This window comes from Cynoglossus semilaevis, chromosome 17 (assembly GCF_000523025.1).
Source record: "Cynoglossus semilaevis isolate Cse_v1.0 chromosome 17, Cse_v1.0, whole genome shotgun sequence".
Taxonomy (NCBI): Eukaryota; Metazoa; Chordata; class Actinopteri; order Pleuronectiformes; family Cynoglossidae; genus Cynoglossus; species Cynoglossus semilaevis.
Window position 1 is genome coordinate 12,879,015 of NC_024323.1, and position 19,144 is coordinate 12,898,158.

General features: G+C 42.7%; 3 protein-coding genes across 4 annotated transcripts in view; 1 reads left to right on the forward strand and 2 right to left on the reverse strand.

Annotated features, from left to right (window-relative positions):
- Positions 1 to 54: 54 nt before the first annotated feature.
- Positions 55 to 4,310, reverse strand: LOC103393383 (G-protein coupled receptor family C group 5 member D). Its single transcript, XM_008330337.3, has 4 exons — positions 3,553 to 4,310; positions 1,481 to 2,668; positions 871 to 926; positions 55 to 642 (listed from the first exon to the last, which is right to left on the reverse strand). The coding sequence occupies exons 2-4, from the start codon at positions 2,592 to 2,594 to the stop codon at positions 589 to 591; spliced, it is 1,224 nt and encodes a 407-aa protein (XP_008328559.1). The 5' UTR covers positions 2,595 to 2,668; positions 3,553 to 4,310; the 3' UTR covers positions 55 to 588.
- An 868-nt stretch (positions 4,311 to 5,178) lies between these two features.
- pde6hb (phosphodiesterase 6H, cGMP-specific, cone, gamma, paralog b) lies at positions 5,179 to 7,739 on the reverse strand. The gene is made up of 3 exons (XM_008330338.3): positions 7,576 to 7,739; positions 6,250 to 6,407; positions 5,179 to 5,982 (listed from the first exon to the last, which is right to left on the reverse strand). Exons 2-3 carry the CDS (start codon positions 6,390 to 6,392, stop codon positions 5,865 to 5,867), a joined length of 261 nt encoding a protein of 86 aa, XP_008328560.1. The 5' UTR covers positions 6,393 to 6,407; positions 7,576 to 7,739; the 3' UTR covers positions 5,179 to 5,864.
- A 4,760-nt stretch (positions 7,740 to 12,499) lies between these two features.
- The window catches only part of mgp (matrix Gla protein), a 22,518-nt gene continuing 15,873 nt past the window's right edge, over positions 12,500 to 19,144 (forward strand). The window contains exon 1 of one of the 2 annotated variants that reach the window (XM_025064743.1): positions 12,500 to 12,561. In XM_025064743.1, coding sequence (XP_024920511.1) covers positions 12,535 to 12,561 — 27 coding nt within the window. In that variant the 5' untranslated portion in view covers positions 12,500 to 12,534. The remainder of the gene's footprint in view (positions 12,562 to 19,144) is intronic. The other variant, XM_025064744.1, reaches the window with a different exon arrangement.

Genomic DNA, 19,144 nt, shown 5'->3' on the forward strand with positions numbered 1-19,144 from the left:
AACATTCACGCCTACATTCACACCTACAGTCATACCTACATTCACACCATGACGTCACTGTGCCCTTTAACCCCCAGACCACAGTTGCATTTCCACCAACGGGTCTAGGGGGCAGTGACGACCTCAGGTCAAGGTGGTCAAAATAAGAAGTACCAGTAGTACTAGTATTACTAATACTAGTACTAGTATTTGTGTAGTACAATCAATACTTTTTGTCTCTTGTGACTCGGTCGTTCTGTGTCTGTGGAAATGTAGATTTTTTTTTTTGTTTGTTTGTTTTGTGATTCAACAGCTTCACTGAGAGTACGTGTATATTTACAGTACACTGAGAGTACGTGTATATTTACAGTACTTTGACTGGAGAACATGGAGTGACCAGGCAAATATATATTCACTAATATATTCAATCATATATATATATTCACTGTGAGAAGCTGCTGTTCATCCGGACGTTGGTTCTGGAGAAACTGTGACAGTTACACTTTGAAACTGTTCCGATGGCAGTTGAAGTATCCTGATTACAGCCGTGTATCTGGTATGCGAAGTACACATTAGCATTCGCAGTACTGGAGCGGCTGCTTCCTTTCATCAGACTTTGACGCTGACCCGAGGGATGGAGTAATCCTTGTCAGGGTCGATTTCCTGAAACACACACAGTAACACACACACGCGGTAACACACGCAGTAACACACGCAGTAACACACGCAGTAATCCCACACGTCAGGCCAACAAATGTCTTTGATGAGCCGCGCTCTTCGTTAACCTTACAGTGAAGCGGGGCTTTAACTGCCCGCGGTGGTGAAAGGTCACAGCACTTAATTGCAGAGAGGAGGAGGCGCGTTGTTCCTCCTCCTGGTTTTATTACTCACCGTCAGGGAGAATCCAGACTCGTAGGGCGACCGCAGAGACGACTCCGCTCTCCTGCCTGGAGGGAGACGCGTGATACAGTTACAGCTAATTATGGGCTGTTTATCACAGTGAGCTGAGCTGAAGGACGGACACGAGCGTCGGCACCGTTTTGGTACACACACATACATAAATATATACATATATATACATATATAGATATGTATATATATACATATATGTATATATATACATATATGTATATATATATATGCATACATATATACACATAAATATATAAATATATACATATATACATATATATGTGTATGTATGTATATATACATATGTATATATACATACATACACATATATATGTATATAAATATATATGTGTCTATATGTATCTATATATACATATATATTTATATATTTATGTGTATATATGTATGCATATATATATATACATATTTGTATATACGTATACATACATGTATACAAATATATATTTATAAGCGTGTAGACGGTCGGATAGTCAGACCGACTGCTGCTGTGGTCACTCTGAATATTTGGTTTTATACATATATAAATATATAAATGTAATGTTGTCACTCTGATGATGTCACTTCCTACCTCTCCTGTTGTCTCCCTCCGACTCAAAGCTTCCATTTTCCCGCCCTTCCTTTTGACTCCCCAGATCTTGGATGTCGGCGCTGGGACTGGTCCAGCCGGCGAAGCTCAGAGGAACCTCCTTGGACCTGGACTCCCCCTTGCAGAGGAAGGACACCTGGGCCAGGCCGTGGCCCAGCAGCAGCACCCAGGCGTTGGTCACCAGGGCCAGGCCCAGCACCGGGTCGTCCCACTGCGGCCTGCGCTCCAGCTCTGGGTTCCCCCGGGTGAACATGGCGACCCAGGCCACCCAGACGCAGACGGAGAGCAGCAGCGTGACGAAGACCATGGTGCCCTGTATCCTGCCCTGCTGGTTCTTGGGCCCGGTGTAGCTGTAGCTGTGCGTGGAGCAGGTGCTGCACAGGAAGTGCATGGAGAGGACAAAGCCGATGAAGAGGAGGCACAGCACGTAGATCTGCATCATGACGAACTCCTCCTGGCCGTACTCGCACGGCCTTCCGTCCCGCACCAGCACCACGACGAGCCACTGCGCGGAGATGATGACCTGCACCGTGAAAAGCCCCAGGACCACGGCGGGTTCACCCCAGCCCCGGGCGGCGGCGAAGCCCAGGAGGGCGAGGCAGCGCGCCAGGAGGCAGGAAAAGGCCAAGGAGAAGAGCACGCTGAAGAGGAAGACCCTGGTGGGGCAGGTCTGGTCCGTCAGACGGACGATGAAGGAGAAGGTCAGGCCGAAGAGTCCGGCCGTGGCCAACAGGAACATGGAGGTGCAGGCCACCGAGCCGCCGATGCTGCTGCGGCGTTTTTTGGACTTGACGCACGGCCAGAGGGACCAGAGGAGGAACCCCAGCAGGAGGACGGCGCTGAACAGGAAGCCCGCGGAGGCCAGCGCCTCCAGGATGATCCCCCACGCCGCCCGGCGGTCGCACAGGTACCTGTAGATGGGATTGAGTCCCGTGCCGCAGCCTCGAACTCCCCTGAGGGAGGTGACGTTGGAGGGAGAGGACGAGGGTTGGGTGTTTGTTGTGGGACTGGTTGAGCTGCTGTTTGTCGACTGGCACAGACACGTGAGAGGAACGGAGGAGAGGAAGAGGAGGAGGAGGAGGAGCGGGGAGGCCATGTTGGGTTTACTAATCCACACCAGGACCTTCTGCCTCCACGTCCTGCGGTCGTTGCCTCTTTTTTTTTTCCCCGCTGTGAAGAAAGAACAGGTCGAAACATGAGCACGGGAGAAAACAGTGATGTCATGTTGTCAACAGATGGACGAGAGGGAAGACGGAGGACGGAGGACGGAGCCCCGAGGTGGAAAAACCCTCGACAGTGAGGGAGATTTGACAGAGAGTGATGAGACGGAGGGGGAGGGGGAGGAGGGTGAGGGTGAGGAGGAGGAGGGAGTGTATTAACATGCGGAGGGGGAGGGGAAGGGGGAGGAGGAGGAGGGAGTGTATTAACATGCCAGAACAAGGCAGGGCTGCGTGTGTGTGAGTCGAGGTGAAGAATAAAGAACAGATCCTCAAACATGAGGCCGAGGTTGGAACAGACGCTGGAGTCCGGTCTCAGTCCCTCGTCCCTCGTCCCCCGACTGAGAGATGAAAATTCCGACTGAGAGACACCACGTAGACGTTGTCTTGGTTTAATCTACACCAACTGAAATCCAGGTCCTGACCTGTGAACAGCGACAGCTGCTGCTACAGTCATTTCAGAAGAATCTTTAATCCAGAAACGAAGGTCGGACCAGTTTGGTCATGTGATCGAGACACGAGTCTGAGATGGTTGTGAAACCTGATCTAGATGAACAATCACTTAAATAATAATAAAAAAACAAAGTCAGTGTTTTTGTGATGGCTTGTTTTTCCAGGCGGTTGCCATGGTAACGCAGAGCGGATGTCCTGGAAGAACCACCTGGAGTTTAACGTCCAACCACAACTTATGGTTGAGTGTATCAGAGGCACTAAAGCCGGAATAGAACCCCCAACTTCATGACTGGAAGTTGACTTCACTAAAGTAAAACTATGTCCTGAGACCAGACGGCCACGCCCACACCTTTAAAAAAAAACCAAAACTTTTTAAAAACTCACCTTGTGTCTTTTTGATCAGTTCAACGAACGCTTCAGTTTTTTTGTTTTTGTCTTGACTCTAAACTCTGGACGTTTTTTTTCTTTTCGTTTGTCAGTGAATCGTCTTCTTCTTCTTCTTCTTCTTCTTCTATCACACACTGCAGCCGTGCACGCTCCGTCCCGACGCTGCGTCCATTCCACAGACAGAGAGGACAGACGTGTGGAGACGCTTGGTTCCACTCCACACCATCAGGTCCGAGACAGAAACCTGCTCCCTGCTCCTCATTTCCTCCTCCTACAGACTGAGGGCGTGTCCCACACACTCATGCACACACACCTTCAGGTGAGGATCACACACACACACACACACACACACCCTGTTTAAGTGTCTTGTTTCCCTTGGGAATTTGCATCTCAGAGCTCAGTGGGTGCAGGTGAGGATCAGAGCGAGGAGCTGAGTCACATGACGCAGGTGTCGCCGTAGATACTGCCGCTACAGACACAACAAACACTGACAAACTCATGCTGAGCTGAGCTGAGCTGCAGGAGGAGCTGTGTCAGGAAATAAAAATAAAAAAAAAAAGTTTTGACTACGGTCCTGGACATGTCCTCACCCAGCGCTGTCTCTCGTGTCTGCACACGTACGGCTCCTGTTCACAGGGTGTGTCCAACTGTCTGCTGATCCAGAGTCACTCCTGTTCTGTCACAGACACACATGTTTCTGACACTGTGTGTTTCTACAGTACACGCCGCAGTACACACTTCACCCCCCCCCCCCCCCCCCCCCCGCGTCTCCCCCAATCCAGTTTGAATTCCATCTACTGAAATATTTTGTGAGGCTTAACGACAAAATATATGGATACATTAGTCAACAAACGTCCAGTCAGCACTGATTTTCTGTCATGGAAATGAAAGAACAACAACGAAGGCGAGAGCCAATCAGAGCTCAGCACGACAACTAAACGGTGAATATATGTAAATACATGTATAAATATTTTTATACATGTGTATATATATATATATGTTTAAATATAACCATATATCTCTAAATATATATGTATGCATAAAATATATATTTACATATATGTGTATACATTTATATATGTGCATATACGTATGTGTATACACACAGGTATATGTAAATATGCAAACAAATATCTTATATATATATAAATATAACCATATATGTCTAAATATATTTAGAAATATATATTTATATATGTATATATATGTATGTATGTATGTATATATTTTACCTCACTTATAATATAAAATTATATATTTCAGTTCGCCCTGGAGGGTTTTTATTGTACCTCTGATTGGTCCCCCTCCCCCCCCCCCCATCAGTGGACTGCATTAAAGATGGCTGCTGTGGACGACTGCTGTGAGGTATTTAAGTGCTGCACTCATTTAGTGAAGTAGGTCTTAGAGTACGAGTACTTTGGCAGCGAATGCGGTTTTTCTTCTTTTTTTTTCTCCTAATGAGCTGAGTAAAAACTGCAGTTTTATTATGAATATAAGCACCTTACTTTGTTTCCCACGTCCACTGGGGTTTTCAGGAGCCTGAAGTAAAGAAATACCTTGGCTGTGATTATTCCACTCAGAGTGGGCGGGGGGTGGGTGAATATAAATATTCACTTTGAGTTCAAGTATTAATATTTCATTGGCCTAGTTTTGTTTGTGAATTACTTCAAAAATTAACCGGTTTGAGCAACAAAAAAAGAGACATGAATTCTGAAAAGGTAACAGATTTTACTGCAGCTAACGGGACACACCAGTGCAAAGTACATGTATGTGTGTTTTTTTCTAAGGGGGAAACAAGGTGACGGGGTGGGGTGGGGGGCATTGCCATGTGCAAAACAAGTAGTTAAATATCACGCAAAAAAAAAGAGAGGAGGCAGAAGAGGTGAGGGAAAAAAACAATGAATGCAAAATATTTACACTGAAGCAAAAAGCTATGAGCAAATACCAGCGGAGGGGGGGGGGGTCGGAGAAGGTAGGAGAGGAGGTGAAATGAGGAGAGGAGGGAGGAGGAAACGATCCTGGGGGGTGAAGAGGAAGGAAGAGTTGTTGTTGTTTTTTTCCTGGTCTTGTTATTACAAGAATCCACAGGATATAATAATATTATACAATAATAAACAGATAAAAACTTCATTCTTATACTCTCATCCACTCAGTGGAGTAAAGCAGGAGGTAGCGCCACCAGAGGACGATAGAGGGAACGCTGGCAGCCTTATCACGACCTGGCCAGCAGTGGTGGAAGGGGGAGGATGGGGGTGAGGAGGAGGGTGAGGAGGTGAGGAGGTGCAGGGCAGAAAGGGAAGGCAGGAGGTTTAAATGATTCCATATTTGGCCAAGTCGCTGAGCTCCATGTCGCCGAAGGCTTCCCATGGGCAGACCACTGTGATGTCGGTGCCCAGACCCTCCATGCCGGGGATGTCGTCTCCAAAGCTGCGAAGAACAAACAGAAGAGACGTCAGTGGTTCGATTCCCAAGGTGTTTATGAAAGACTTGAGTTAATTCAAGGTCGGAGAAAAAAAAAACGACTGAAAAGAAGAGAAGTGTTTACAGAATTATAAGATGATTAATCACGATTAATCCACAGCTACCATGTCCGATTAATCACGATTCATGTGGTTAATCTGGTTAAATATCCCAGTTGATTGACAGCTCAAAGGTCAAAGGTCAAATCTACATTGTAACTTTTTTTTTTTTTACCCCTTCTGGCCTGGTTTGGGAGCCTTGCTCTTGAAGGTACGAGTCTGCCTCTGCTTGAACTTGGGCGGGCCCTTCTTTGGTGTTGTGGGCCCCGTGGTGGCTCCAGGAGCCAGGGCACTTCCTGCAGGGGGGCTGGCGTTCATGTCTGCTGAGGAGCTCTGTAACAAGACGAAGAAGATGAAGATGAAGAGGAGAGAACGTCAGACTGACTCAGTCGCTGTCGTCTCCTCCGTCTCACCAGAACCCGCTGCCTTTTTGCTAATCCTGTTTCCCAATGTCAATCAGTGGAGATTATGCAGATTAGTTTAAGAAGCCGGATTAGCTCTAATCCCACTCGGATCCTCTGTGGAGTCATTACCCTCGCTGAACAGCAGGGGTGCCGCGTGCGCTGGGAGACTGAACTCAGTCATCTCCAGTCTCCAGACGCCGACTTCATCGGACCAAGACTCAACAGGACTCCCAACAGAGAGGCAGTGGAGTCAGACCTTACCCCCCCCACACACTCCCCCTCTCCTCCCCCACTCCTCCCCCACTCTCCTCCCTCTGTCCTTCTCCTCTCCTCTCCTCCTGACTCTGTTAATCCTCCTGGCAGGCAGTGAGAAGCAGCAGGAGGAGGAGAACACCTGACACTCACAGGTGATGTAACAACTGTGTGACCCCCCCCCTCAAGCTCCCTCCAAAGTTGTTGCTCCTCCTGCTGCTCCTCCTGCTGTTGTTCCACATCTTCTCAACCATCTGTTGCTGTGACTGTTGCCCTGGAGGTCAATCCTCTTTAGCAAACACACGGACCTGTTGTTAAGTCTCTGTTCATCGAGTCCATGAAAGGATGTACAAACATGTATTCACCATGGAAAATACTTCATCAAAGTACACACGTATAAGTATCTAAAAAAAATACTTCCGTGTGCTGAAGAGGCTAAACATTCTGTCCTCAATGTATCATCAATGGAAACCTTTCAGTTCTCTGTAAAATTAGTAAGATTTTCTAAAAACCTGTGCCGGCCAATCAGGAAGAAGATAGAAGTCCTCCAGTTCAAGCAACAGATATTTTACAGCAGCTCAAGAATTTAAAAGGCAAAAAATAAAATAAAATAAAATAAAATAAAATAAAAAAAAAAAATTAAATTAAATTAAATTAAATTAAACACGCCTTCCTTATTATTTCTGTTTGACTACAGGACATTGAATAAAACAGTCAATGATCAGCCTTCACATCATTTCTTTTTTTTTTTGTCTCTAAGCATCCACAGGTGAAGTTCTACTGCAGCTACCACAGCACCAAGCACACCATCGGTTCCACCCAGGTCATCGGTACCATGTTCTCACCTGTGGTCACAGACGTCCTAAGAGGCCACCGCCGATCTCTGCTCTCTGCTGTCCTCTCCTCTGGAGTTTAGGACGTGTCTCCTCCGTGGAGCTTTTATATCTTCCTCCCTAATCTCCCACATCCAATTCTGCATGGTCACATGGTCACATGGTCTCCTGGAACGAGTGAGCCAAACTTCACGCTCCCCCGCTCCACCTCACCCAACCCCCGAGGGTGAGAATCAGAGGAGCTCTGCGAGACGGCTCCGTGTCGGCCAGAGATCAATCTGGAAGGATTTTCCTCTCAGCTAATCCCCGAGTTCAGACCGTCAGAGGTTCACATGCAGCTCTGACCTGAGGACACCGGCGTCCGCTGGTGTCTCACGTCCAAGTGTGAGACGTGGTTCTGGCACGTTCCGTGTTCCCTGTTGACCCCAGCAGACATGAGGCTGGTGAGGAGAAAAGTTACAAAAACAAGAGTCTGGATTAATCAATACTTTAATCTGCTCTGATCTGTTAAAAATAATCAATCATTTAGGAGCAGTGAAGAAACACACGGTGGAGTTCATGAGCTGAAAATCTTATATATATTCATTCAAAATGTGCAATTTCATAGATTCTTCTGGAAAAAGAAAAAAAACAACTCAGGCCTGATCCAAAGACCTTTGACCTCTTGTTCTAGCACGCCTGTAAAGTTAGATTGGAATTAGACGTTTGTTATCGGCCGGAAATAGTTCCAAACACGTCACAGATTAACCTCCGTGTCTTAGACATCAAGTTAATGTCCTTACAGGTTTGGACAGATTATATTTCTGTCTGAAAAGAACCCGGGAATCAGTCTTTAATGTTGATGTTTTTGTTGTTGTTTTATTTAAATGATTTTGTTTTTCATATGGTTCATATTTTTTATAAATAATTCATGAAGATAATCTGATTTTATATCAGTATTAATGATCAGTCTGTTCAACTCTGGGTGAGTGTTACTCGTTGTTAAAGACAGGGTCCATTTAAACCTCGGTCTGTGATTTAAATCACTGACATGTTGAGGTTTTTAGGGCAGATTTCAGGCGCAGGAAGCATTTGAACCTGACGTTTAAGGAAAAAGGACACGTCTAAGCCGCTTTAACTGGACGTAAGCTGAAGGATGGGGAGGGGAGGGAGGGGAGGGAAGAGAGGGGAGGGATGCAGCAACTGCAGCTCGACACTGACCTATAAACTCACACAGTTTGACTGTGGGCTGGACAAGACGTGACGGTTTCTTTGGCTCAAACCTTTCAAAAGGAGTTCAGAAACCAACGGTGTTCAGACAGATCACAGATCCAAAAAAAAAAATTAAATATTCTATAACTATCAACTGACCTTATCAACTACTAGATTAGTTGCTAACACATTTAATATTTAAGAGATAGTTTTATTTTTCCACTGCTTGTTTAAATAATCTTACCTTCTTGTTGACTGTAATTAATGTTGTTTTATTTTTTTTACTCTCTTACAAAGTTAGTTTACACATAACACTAATAGTGTACCAATACAAAATAGGAATTAATTAACATTAGAATTCATTCACAGCACCCCCTACAGGAGAGAACAGGATCTACATGGCTAACAAATTCAGATTATCTTAAACTCTGAATACTTGTCTTGTAACGACCCTTTATTAGTGGTACCGTGAGTATCTTTATCATTGTCTCTGTGATGATGATGGAAGGACACCTTGGATTCATCTAAACCCAGTCACTCGGCCCAGTGCATCCAGTTTTCAGTTTGATGTCGGACCACCCGTGGTTCCTTTTGACTTTGTTCTCACATATTCTCTCTCTTCAAACACCCGTGGGCTTTGCTGCTCTCTGCACTGAATGCTAAAATCTAAACCACTCTATATTTACGGTGGCTTTGCACCGACGCACTGTGACTTCCATCCATTCACGCGGTCACAGCAGAGAAGGTGAAAATGGCTGCGATAATAATAAGTCAGTGCAGAGCAAATGTATTTTTGGATTTATCTATAAAAAAAAATCCCAGGTTCTCCATGAGGTTTGAAGAGGATCATGACTCAGATGGAGTGCACTCAGCTGTGCTGCTGCTGGAAATGATATTGTCAGAACAGCGGTGTGTTTGCTGTGCAGCCGAGGAGTGGAGTCTGCTGACGGATGCTGTTGGGTTGTTTTTTTTTCTTTCTTCCTTTTTTATATAACAAAAAACAAAAAACACTTGAACTTTTAAAAAAGCAATTTTTCAAACTTTCAAAATATGTATGATGTACGAAAGGGCAGCATCTTAGAAAGTGAGGTGACCATCAGGTCAGCATACGCCTGTCATCGTTTGTCACAGGGCAATGACAGAGCAGATTATAAGAAGCCCACTTTGGAGAGATGATGCCACCTAATCCCAGGTCGACGACATCAGGTCAGGGACAGTTATAATGACCTATGACCTCGGCGACACACTGATATGATGGCCTTTAACGCCACGCCACAGCTGATCCGATTAACCCCGTTTCAAACATCAGTTTTTTTGTATATTTTATGTTAAATAAGTTTCAAACCCTGCATTTGATATCGTAAAAAATACTAATAATATTAACTATGCCTTTATTGCCCTTGTTTTTTTTTCTTTTTCTTTCTACTCAAAAACTAAAATGCGTAAATGTCTATCTGGTTTAAAATAGCACAGAGTTTAGCTATGTTGCGGAAGTACGACCTTATAATTACAAAATACTTCTATTACACCAGTGTTATTTTGTTGACGAACACAATGACGAAAAATATTCGTCAACGAATATTTTTTTCAAGGACGAAATATATAAATATATATAATATATAATTAATACATCTGTAAACGAATCAAAAGGAGACGAAAATATTTGGGCGGGACGAATAAAGACGAGATCCAATCAGAACGAATCGCATTGCGACGTGTACTATAAATTACCCCGTTGTACGACGTACGATCAATAATCGTCAAAAAAAAGGGTAAAAATACGATAATGTGACCATTCCGTGAACGTGCCGTTGTAATTAGCGGAACAGATTTTTTTGTGAACCCTGAAGGCATCTGTTTTCATGCGACAAGTTTTCAGCCAATTGTACTTTTCTTTTAAAATGTGAGCTACGAGTGACGTCCATTTTATTGCCACTAAACAACGAACATGATTGGCTGAATGGTCTGCCGCTACCTTTCCCCTTGAGACGCTAACGTCCGGGAGGAAAGAGGGAAAAAAAGAGGAAAACAAAGTAATAATTAAGGGAAAATGAGAGACCCCGGTGAAGGAGGAGGAAGAGGAGGAGGAGCAGGAAAAGAAGGAAAACAAAGTAATAATTAAGCGAAAATGAGAAACACCGGTGAAGGAGGAAGAGGAGGAGTCCGGGGAAAAGTAAAAGTAAGCACCGCTCAATAATACGATGTACGATAATTTTCAACCTCTGCTACGATACATTTGCACGACGCTAAGACTAAATTAGAATTTGTATTTCACTGCCTTTGGAGACAGACCAACAATATGAACGTTTAAAGTAAGTTTTATTGTTGTCAACATCCTCAAATGCTAAGCTAACAACATTATACTACTATACAATTTCTTCGACGGACTCCAACCTTGCTTGTTCTTACGTCTGTGTATCTGTATTACTGCCACCTACTGGATCTATTAAAGATGAATTAATAAATATGAATTTATTTATTTTATATTCTAATAATGTTTAAAGTAAAAGTAAAGTATTTGTTTTAATAAATATTGCATTTTTAAATACTACAATATTTACTGCATACTTAATACATTAATTGTCATACCTAATTATTCGTTAATATCAATGTTTTTTTTCTTCTCTCATACATTTTACTATAATATCCCACTGTGTTTCCTGTGTGTAGGCACACACTGCAGAGCTGGAGCTGAAAATATACACTGTTCAGAAATAAAACTAAAGTGTAAGTATCTCAGACAAACAGGGTTCCAGTCAGAAAATCTAACCCTGTTAATGAGTGTGAATACAGTGTATTTATATATATATGTTTATCTCTTTGCTGCCGCAGTGTTTGATCTGACGATTTGTTTTTCATTTGCTCCGGCCGCCGCGCCACATCACATACGTGAACCTTATGTTCCAGGCCTGTCGTCTGCCACCTCTGCTGTGGTTCTTTATAAAGAACAGCCTTGTACCTGAGCTCAGAGGTGCCACATAAATTATTCATATACAGTCCTGTCACAAAGCAACAGCAGTTGTTCTCAGGTGGACGGCTGCAGAGTCCACACTGTTCCCCGGTTCTCACCGGACCTGTCTCAGAGCAGCGAAAAACTTTGACTTCAACTCGGAACCCAAGGTTTATGGAAGTCTTTCATTCACGACCCTATAGTTTTATTATTCCCCAAAAAATAAAAATAGATTCTAGATTTTTACCTAAAATGTTGTCTTTTGTTGGATTAATAGTCAGTTAAAAAACAAACAAAAAAAAAAAACATTAAATCATTATTGACATCTAGTTGTGGGCCAGACTTAGTGTGTTTATGGACCAGAAGTGGCCCGTAGGCCAGATGTTTGAGGCCCCTGCCTGAAAAATATCCATTATTAATGTTTGAGACCCCTGCCTGAAAAATATCCATTATTAAGCTTCAATGAGAATGACTTTCATCAAGTCAATATGAGGTTTATTTAATTTTGATATGAATATTTCATAATTTTGTCTTCGTCTGAAGGTGAGAGAGAGGAGAGAGAGAGAGAGAGAGAAAAGACAGCAAATGTTGTAACACCTGGGATTTGAACCACAGTTTTAACCTCATCTCAGTGTTTACTGTAATTACCGGATCAAATGTTGTAACACCTGGGATTTGACCTACAGTTTTATCCTCGTCTCAGTGTTTACTGTAATTACCGGATCATCAAGTGTATTATAATTTAGTACCAACTGAAGCTAATGTTATTAACCAGTGACAAAGCTTCGTCCTAACCTGCATTTTTAACTGCAGGGACAAGTACCAGCTTCATGACGAGACCTTCCACCGCAGCAGAGGTAAGTACCAAGGATTCTTTAAACCCTGAGGGATGATGTACAGAAAACAACAACAACAACAATAATAATAATAGTTAAAAGTCCTGGTATTGTTGTGCTCCCCCTGGTGACCACTGCTCCACCGCTCTGTCAGTTGGTTGTTGCCACTAGAGGTCGTCTTCTTACAAACGTTACTGCAACTGTGTTTTAAAAAAAAAATTTAATAAGAAAGTACAATGTAAGGCCCAGAAGAGGCACAAGTCGTGTGGTGTGTAACAAAAATAACATCTGTTTGGGCTGGTTGTCTTTTTGTTGCAGCATTGCAGCTTTTATTAGGTATCTTATTTTACTGTCGCCCCCTTCTGGATCGAAGAGAAACTGTTTTGTGGTTGTGTAGACAAAACATGAGGGAGTTATTTTTTTTATTTATTTATTTTCTTGGACCCTTGATGGTGCTTTGTTAATAAGTAGGTCTGCAAAAACCATACAGTTCCTGGTACTTGTGTAGAAGCACTTTTCAGTGATGGATGGATGAATGGATGGATAAAAGGACGGTTGGATGAAAAACTGTCACTGCCGTGTATTTTACATAAGCAATTATCTTTTTTTCCCCTTTAAAAATGAAATTCTCCTCCGTAGCTTCCAGAAACTCACTTCAAAATGCAACTAATAAATCGTTCTCGCTCGAGCTTAAACATTATTCATTTCCATTTCCTATCTTCCACACTTCTCTGGGCTTTGAAGAAGCAAATCCCCTCAGTTTTAGCCAAAGTCTTTCACTTCTGCAGCAGCGACTACATTTTCTTTGTGTGTGGATTTGCCCGCGGTTAATATATTCATTAGACTTCAGTTTGAATAACTGGATTTTTACCTCCACACTGGGGGTTTCCGTTTGAAGAGAACAGTTGTTCAGTATCTGTCTGCTCTGTAATGAGCTGCTGGTGTGTTGTGGTGAAAGTCATTACACTGGCACTTTGACTTATTAGCACGGCGACTCAGGAGGCATCTGGGAAAAAAATATAAATACTTTTCCCAATTTCTTGAACTTTATAAATAAAAAAAAAAAAGAAGAAAAACTTTATTTTAATTAATTATTTCATTAGTGAAGGAACCGGTCTGTGCGCCAGCGAGTTCTTCTGGGAATTTTCCTTTGTGTCACTGTTATGTAAGACATTAAGACGACAACAGCCTGCTCAGCTAATTGGACACGCTACGATTCTCTGAAGGGCAAATTGACCTGAATCTGTTCACTGGATTATTTCTGTTTGGCCTCCGCGGCGTCTCTCTGTTAACGTGTGTGTCGCTGTAGTATTTCAGGTGTTGCGTGAATCCACCTTCACTTGTGTGCTTGTGTTTTCTTTTTCTGCGTTTTGGTGAAACATGTTGTTGAAGAAGAGCTCTGCTGTGACAAATCCGTCCTCCGAGTTCCACCGAAATCTTTAGCAGAAAGGAATCTGACGTGTTCTCATGTTCCGTCATGTCGAACCGAATGTCTCATCTGTCGACGTACTTTGTCTTTGTCGCACGTTCCTCCTCAACCTGAGGGCTGAATATCCTCTCTCACTCACACGTGCTGCAGGGGGGAGTACTGGGGAGGGAGAGAGTCGTCCCCCCGTCTCCCTCACATTTCCCATATGTTGTCGTCTCGGCAACTTCCCCAGCAAGTTTGCCAAAAACGGGGGAATTTGAAGGCAACAAGGGAAAACTTTTTAGACAAGACTCACAGTCAGGTCTGCTCTGCTGTGAAAACCTGATTTTTTTTTTTTTTTAACCTTACCGACCGCGGTGAGCTGTGGGCTACATGTGTAGCAGCGAGTATGTGGGTGTGCATTTATTAGTGAGACATATTTCATTTCAGGCAGCAGCGAAAAAACAGAGAGGAGGGAGGCAGCGGTCGGGCAACGACTGAATCTAAAGACAGTGATTCATGTTGGACAGACTTCAGAGTGGACCGGACGTCCACTTTGATGTCGGTCCATTTATAAAAGGATAAAATGGGAAACAAACAAACAGGGGGAAAATGGTAGAAAATTTCAAGCAGTTCTTTTTTTTCTTTTTTTTTTTACACCATTTCAGGGAAATAAACGTCTTCAAGAAAAGCTAATGATTTCTGAACTGTTGTGACGCAGCGTGAACATCAGTGAGAGGGAACGTCGTTAGTGCTCGGAGAAGAATCACAGACACGGGAGTAATGGAGAACATCAGAGGGAATAATGGAGAAAAACTGCAGTAACACACAGAGGAGAGTAACAGTAATGACAGAGATACTTGGTCTGGGTTTATTACTTGATTTATTTCTGTCTCGCTGCATTTGTGAGATTTCACATTTGCATGAAACAGAATAAAAGACAAAAAAGACAAAAGATCCGTGCCGTGTAATGACTGCAGACCTTGAGCTACAGTTCTTCACATAATATCCAACCTCGCACTCGAGGTAATACTTTATCCAGCAGCTCGAAAATAAATTATTCAAACATCCAAACACAGATTTATTTGATTGTACTTTGAGTTCTCAGAAGTTTTAAAGAGCCACTTTTTTTTTTTAGATATAAATGTTCTAATCTTCCAAACCTGGGCGTTATATTTTTTAAATTATGGTGTTGACACCAAATATTTACACCGTAATCAACAATGACAATAACAGTATCACGGTATTATAGGGAAACTGGTATATCTATTGTTTTTTTTTTTTTAAATATTAAAGGAAAAATGCACAATGGTGCTACTTGGGCGCCCTCCAGTGGCCTGCAGAAAAAATCTATCTTATCTATCGTGCTCAAAATATGCATCGTAAGCTATTGCTACTTAGACATCATATATCAGGGAAAAGTGAGTATTTGTGACGTGATTTACGATGGTACTGTGAAGTTGATCCTAGATGATTGATTTTTAATTATTATTTATTAATTGTTAAATTATGAAAGCCAAGAAAAGTACTTTTTATGAAGTAACTCTTCTAATGTTGCATCGTCTTAATACGATATAAAAATCGTTTAAAATTGTTATACTTGGCTGTAGTACATTAGAAGTAATAATATTTCTTTAAATACTGATGATAGAAAGAAATCCGTAGCCACACAAAGATAATAATAAAAAAATAAAAAACTGTGAGCAGAAAAAAACAGACAAGATGAATGGAGCGTTCTTAACATCATCAGCAGACGAAAAAGAGCGTTCGTGGCTGGAGCTGCTTCTCGAGGAAACGCTGCTCCATTTATCATTCTGATCACAACTTGAATTAGTCACCGTCTCGGCCTCCTGTGGATTTTCAACATTAATAGCAGATGTTTCATTTGCTTCGCTCACTTTCATCCGTGGCTCCCCGTCAGACCTTGGCTCCGCTGCAGCGGGAATCATCTGAAAAGGCTTTTATTTATACAACAGAAGAACATCTGCATAGTTTAAAAACAAAAAAAAGTGTGAAATTCAGAACGGCCTCTTTTTGTTTTATGTAATTTCTAAAAGAATATGGAAAGTGTTTTTTTTTTTTTTTTTCTCTCCGTCCTCCTGTGAGGCATGAAAGCTCTCTCCTCACACCTAGCGGTGTGTGTGTACAACCCACATGGTGATAGTAGTGGAGCCAAACGCTCAGAGTGGGAGAAAGGTGGAGAGAGAGAGAGAGAGACGTGGAGCGGTGAAAATGAGGTACGGAGGATTAGAAAAGGTCACGGGAGGTCAGGGCCGCGGAGCTGCTGTAATCTGGGCTTTAAGGCGTCCGCTGGTATTACAGCAGCACACTGATTAGACGGACGCACTTTCCTCCACCGAGGAAAGTCTAATTGGATATCAGCAAATCGGAGAGCTCTGAGTTGTCATGACAGGAGGGAGAGAGAGAGAGAGAGAGAGAGAGAGAGAGCGGAGGTGGGTGACGATCACACTGATGGAGGATGACCGCGGCGAGCGAATCCACGCCACCGTACACATGTAACACATATATAATATGATGCAGACACCTGCGCGCGCACAAACGCCGCCCTCTGGGGGAGAAGGAAGATGAATACAAGTGTGTGTGTGTGTGTGTTTGCGTCCTTGAAGATTAGCTGGTGTGAATGCTTTTACTCTAATGAGCTGCATCCTGTTCAATCAAAGAGCAGCGGCGTCTGCCAATCAGCGCACTGTAACAGATGGAGGAGCAGGGATAATAAAAGTGATGGGTGAGGCATGGTGAAGAGACGGGGGGGGGGGGGGGGGGGGGGGGGGGGGGGGATAGTGATAAAAGATTAAAGAGGAGGAGTTGAATGGAGGAGCAGGAGGTGATTCAGTGCAGCAGCGGGCTCACAGGCAGCCCTACAGAGACGACGCACGCTACAGCACCATAAAACACACTCCCACTGGGGTGAATTAGTCTCCCGGGTTGATGGATGTGAATTTTTTTTTTTGACATTCTGCAGTGTCACGCAGCCGTCGTTCATTCCTGCGTCTCCTCCTCCTCCTCCTCCTCCTCCTTCTCCTCCTCCTCCTCCCTGCCTGGAGTCCTGATTACGGCTGCATCCATTTCTGGACTGTGGAGTGAAAAAGAACGTCACGTTAGAAAAACAACAAACAGAAGAGGCACATTAATGAAAGTCTGTTTGTTTCCAGCAGCTATATATTTACAGACAAAAAAAAAAGAAAGATCAGTAATGAGCGAGCCGATGTTGTCCTACATCAGCAGCCTGTAAATGGCTCTGAGACTTAATTACTAGCTAATTTAAATTGCACAGTGGAGCTAATGATGTTTTGTTGTGTAGCTGCGTAGTGTTGTTTCCTCCCCCGTTCTGCCCTGTCGCACACGGAGTTGATAATAAAATTATAAGCTCCTCCAACAAACTTTAATTGTTTTTAAAGCGCTCACAAGTGTGAAGTGACAGCCTGGAGGAGGACGACGCAAACTACAAGCTAAACATTTTCTTAGATGAGACGAAACTTGTACTTCTCGTCCGGGGAGAGGCGTAAAACCCAAAGAACAGCATCGTCACGGTACAAAAAAAAAATCTTACTGAAACACTCACCGTTATCATATTGATATTGAAGGTCACCACTAGAGGGATCCCATGTGCCACCGTTGTTACATGCACCATAGATTTAGAACCACTGTGTCAACAAATCAAAAATTACTGACAGACAGTTTAAAAGGTAAAATACTAAAAAAATGAAAAATTACTGACAGTTTAAAAGGTAAAATAACTTAAATGTTATATAAATAAATAACTTAAATGTTATATAAATATACTACTATGACTAAATAATGTTATATAAGTATACTACTATGACTACTCTCCTGCAGTACAGTGGTGTTCTGGTGGTTAAGGAAGCAGACGTGTGTCCTGAAGGTCACACGTTCCAGTCCATCGGTCCCAAAGGTGCCGGGCTTGGCAACATTCCCGCACGCTGCCCCCTGCTGACTATGGTTGATGGGCTAAATGCAGTTGTGTCGTTATGTGTAGAGGTGTAATCTATCACTTAATCTTAATCTAAACTCAGTGACGGATCAAAACATAGGTGCGTAGCTGAGCTTGGCTAATTTAAGTCACCCTTAAAACCTATTTCTGAGAACGATTAGTGACTGCACCTGTTTATACTTCACCCTGAGATGTTGTTCAGCCTGATCAAGGAGCAGATTGTAGCTTCCATCATCACACACACACATGCCGAGCCTCTTCCTCCTCCTCCTTTTTTTCCCACCAACATCACTCGATAAATAGCGCGGCGTTTGTTTCATTTGTATATGTTTACCTAGCTCATAAATTCACAATGAGCCCAGTGTTGTTATTCAGTGGCAGGCTGGTGTTTTCTCGCCCTTGGCTAAGTCAACATCTCATTTCCAGCCCACGGTTTGCTCATTAATACTTAACACAGACTAGAACAACCTGCTGTTGTGATTTTCTGCTTCTGGGCAGGCACTGAGGCGACTGAGGAACGAGTCGAACGCACGTTATAGATCCTGTACGTTATGAACAGCTGTGAGACTCAGAAAAGAAAGAAAAAGAAAGCAGGCTGTGGGAAAGCAAACTGTGAAAGTGAAATACTTCAATGACCTGAGTGTAAAAATAAAAGACACTCGGGTCAGTGTGTCATGTGGATGCTCTGATTTTTTATCTTTTTTTTTTCCCCCTTCATCCTCCCGGTCATCAGGGCCATTCAGTCCGCTGAGTCTCTGCAAACAAAATCATTTTTAATCAGCGACTCTTTCATCTGTAGGACTAATTAGACGCTGGAGTACAGCTGCAGATTCTCAATCAACATCCTGCCTGACTGACTCTACCTGATTAAAAATGACTCAAAGGAAATTAAAAAAAAAATCATATAAAACACAGAGAGATTGGTCTCAGAAAAGATGAAACCAAAGAATTGATTTTTTACAGAGAAACAACAGTGATGCAAATATGTCACCTGTAATTGATTTTTTACAGAGAAACAACAATTCAACAACAGTGATGCAAATATGTCACCTGTCGTTCTGACTGTGAACTGACTAAATATATGAATAAATATTGATATATAATATTATATAATTAAAAAATAATTTATTAAATAATAAAAAATAAATATTTATATATAATATATAATTGTAAATTTAAAATATTTAACAACCATTTTTTATTCCATTTTCATTATGTTAACT

Excerpts from the sequence above, each read along its gene's own strand:
- LOC103393383 (XM_008330337.3), bottom strand. The coding sequence starts at position 2,594 with ATGGCCTCCCCGCTCCTCCTCCTCCTCCTCTTCCTCTCCTCCGTTCCT. Across the intron at positions 927-1,480 it reads GGAGGGAGACAACAGGAGAG|GCAGGAGAGCGGAGTCGTCT; the intron begins GTAGGAAGTGAC and ends GTCTCCCTCCAG. Across the intron at positions 643-870 it reads AGTCTGGATTCTCCCTGACG|GAAATCGACCCTGACAAGGA; the intron begins GTGAGTAATAAA and ends TGTGTGTTTCAG.
- pde6hb (XM_008330338.3), bottom strand. The coding sequence starts at position 6,392 with ATGAACGCCAGCCCCCCTGCAGGAAGTGCCCTGGCTCCTGGAGCCACC. Across the intron at positions 5,983-6,249 it reads CCCAAACCAGGCCAGAAGGG|CTTTGGAGACGACATCCCCG; the intron begins GTAAAAAAAAAA and ends TGTTCTTCGCAG.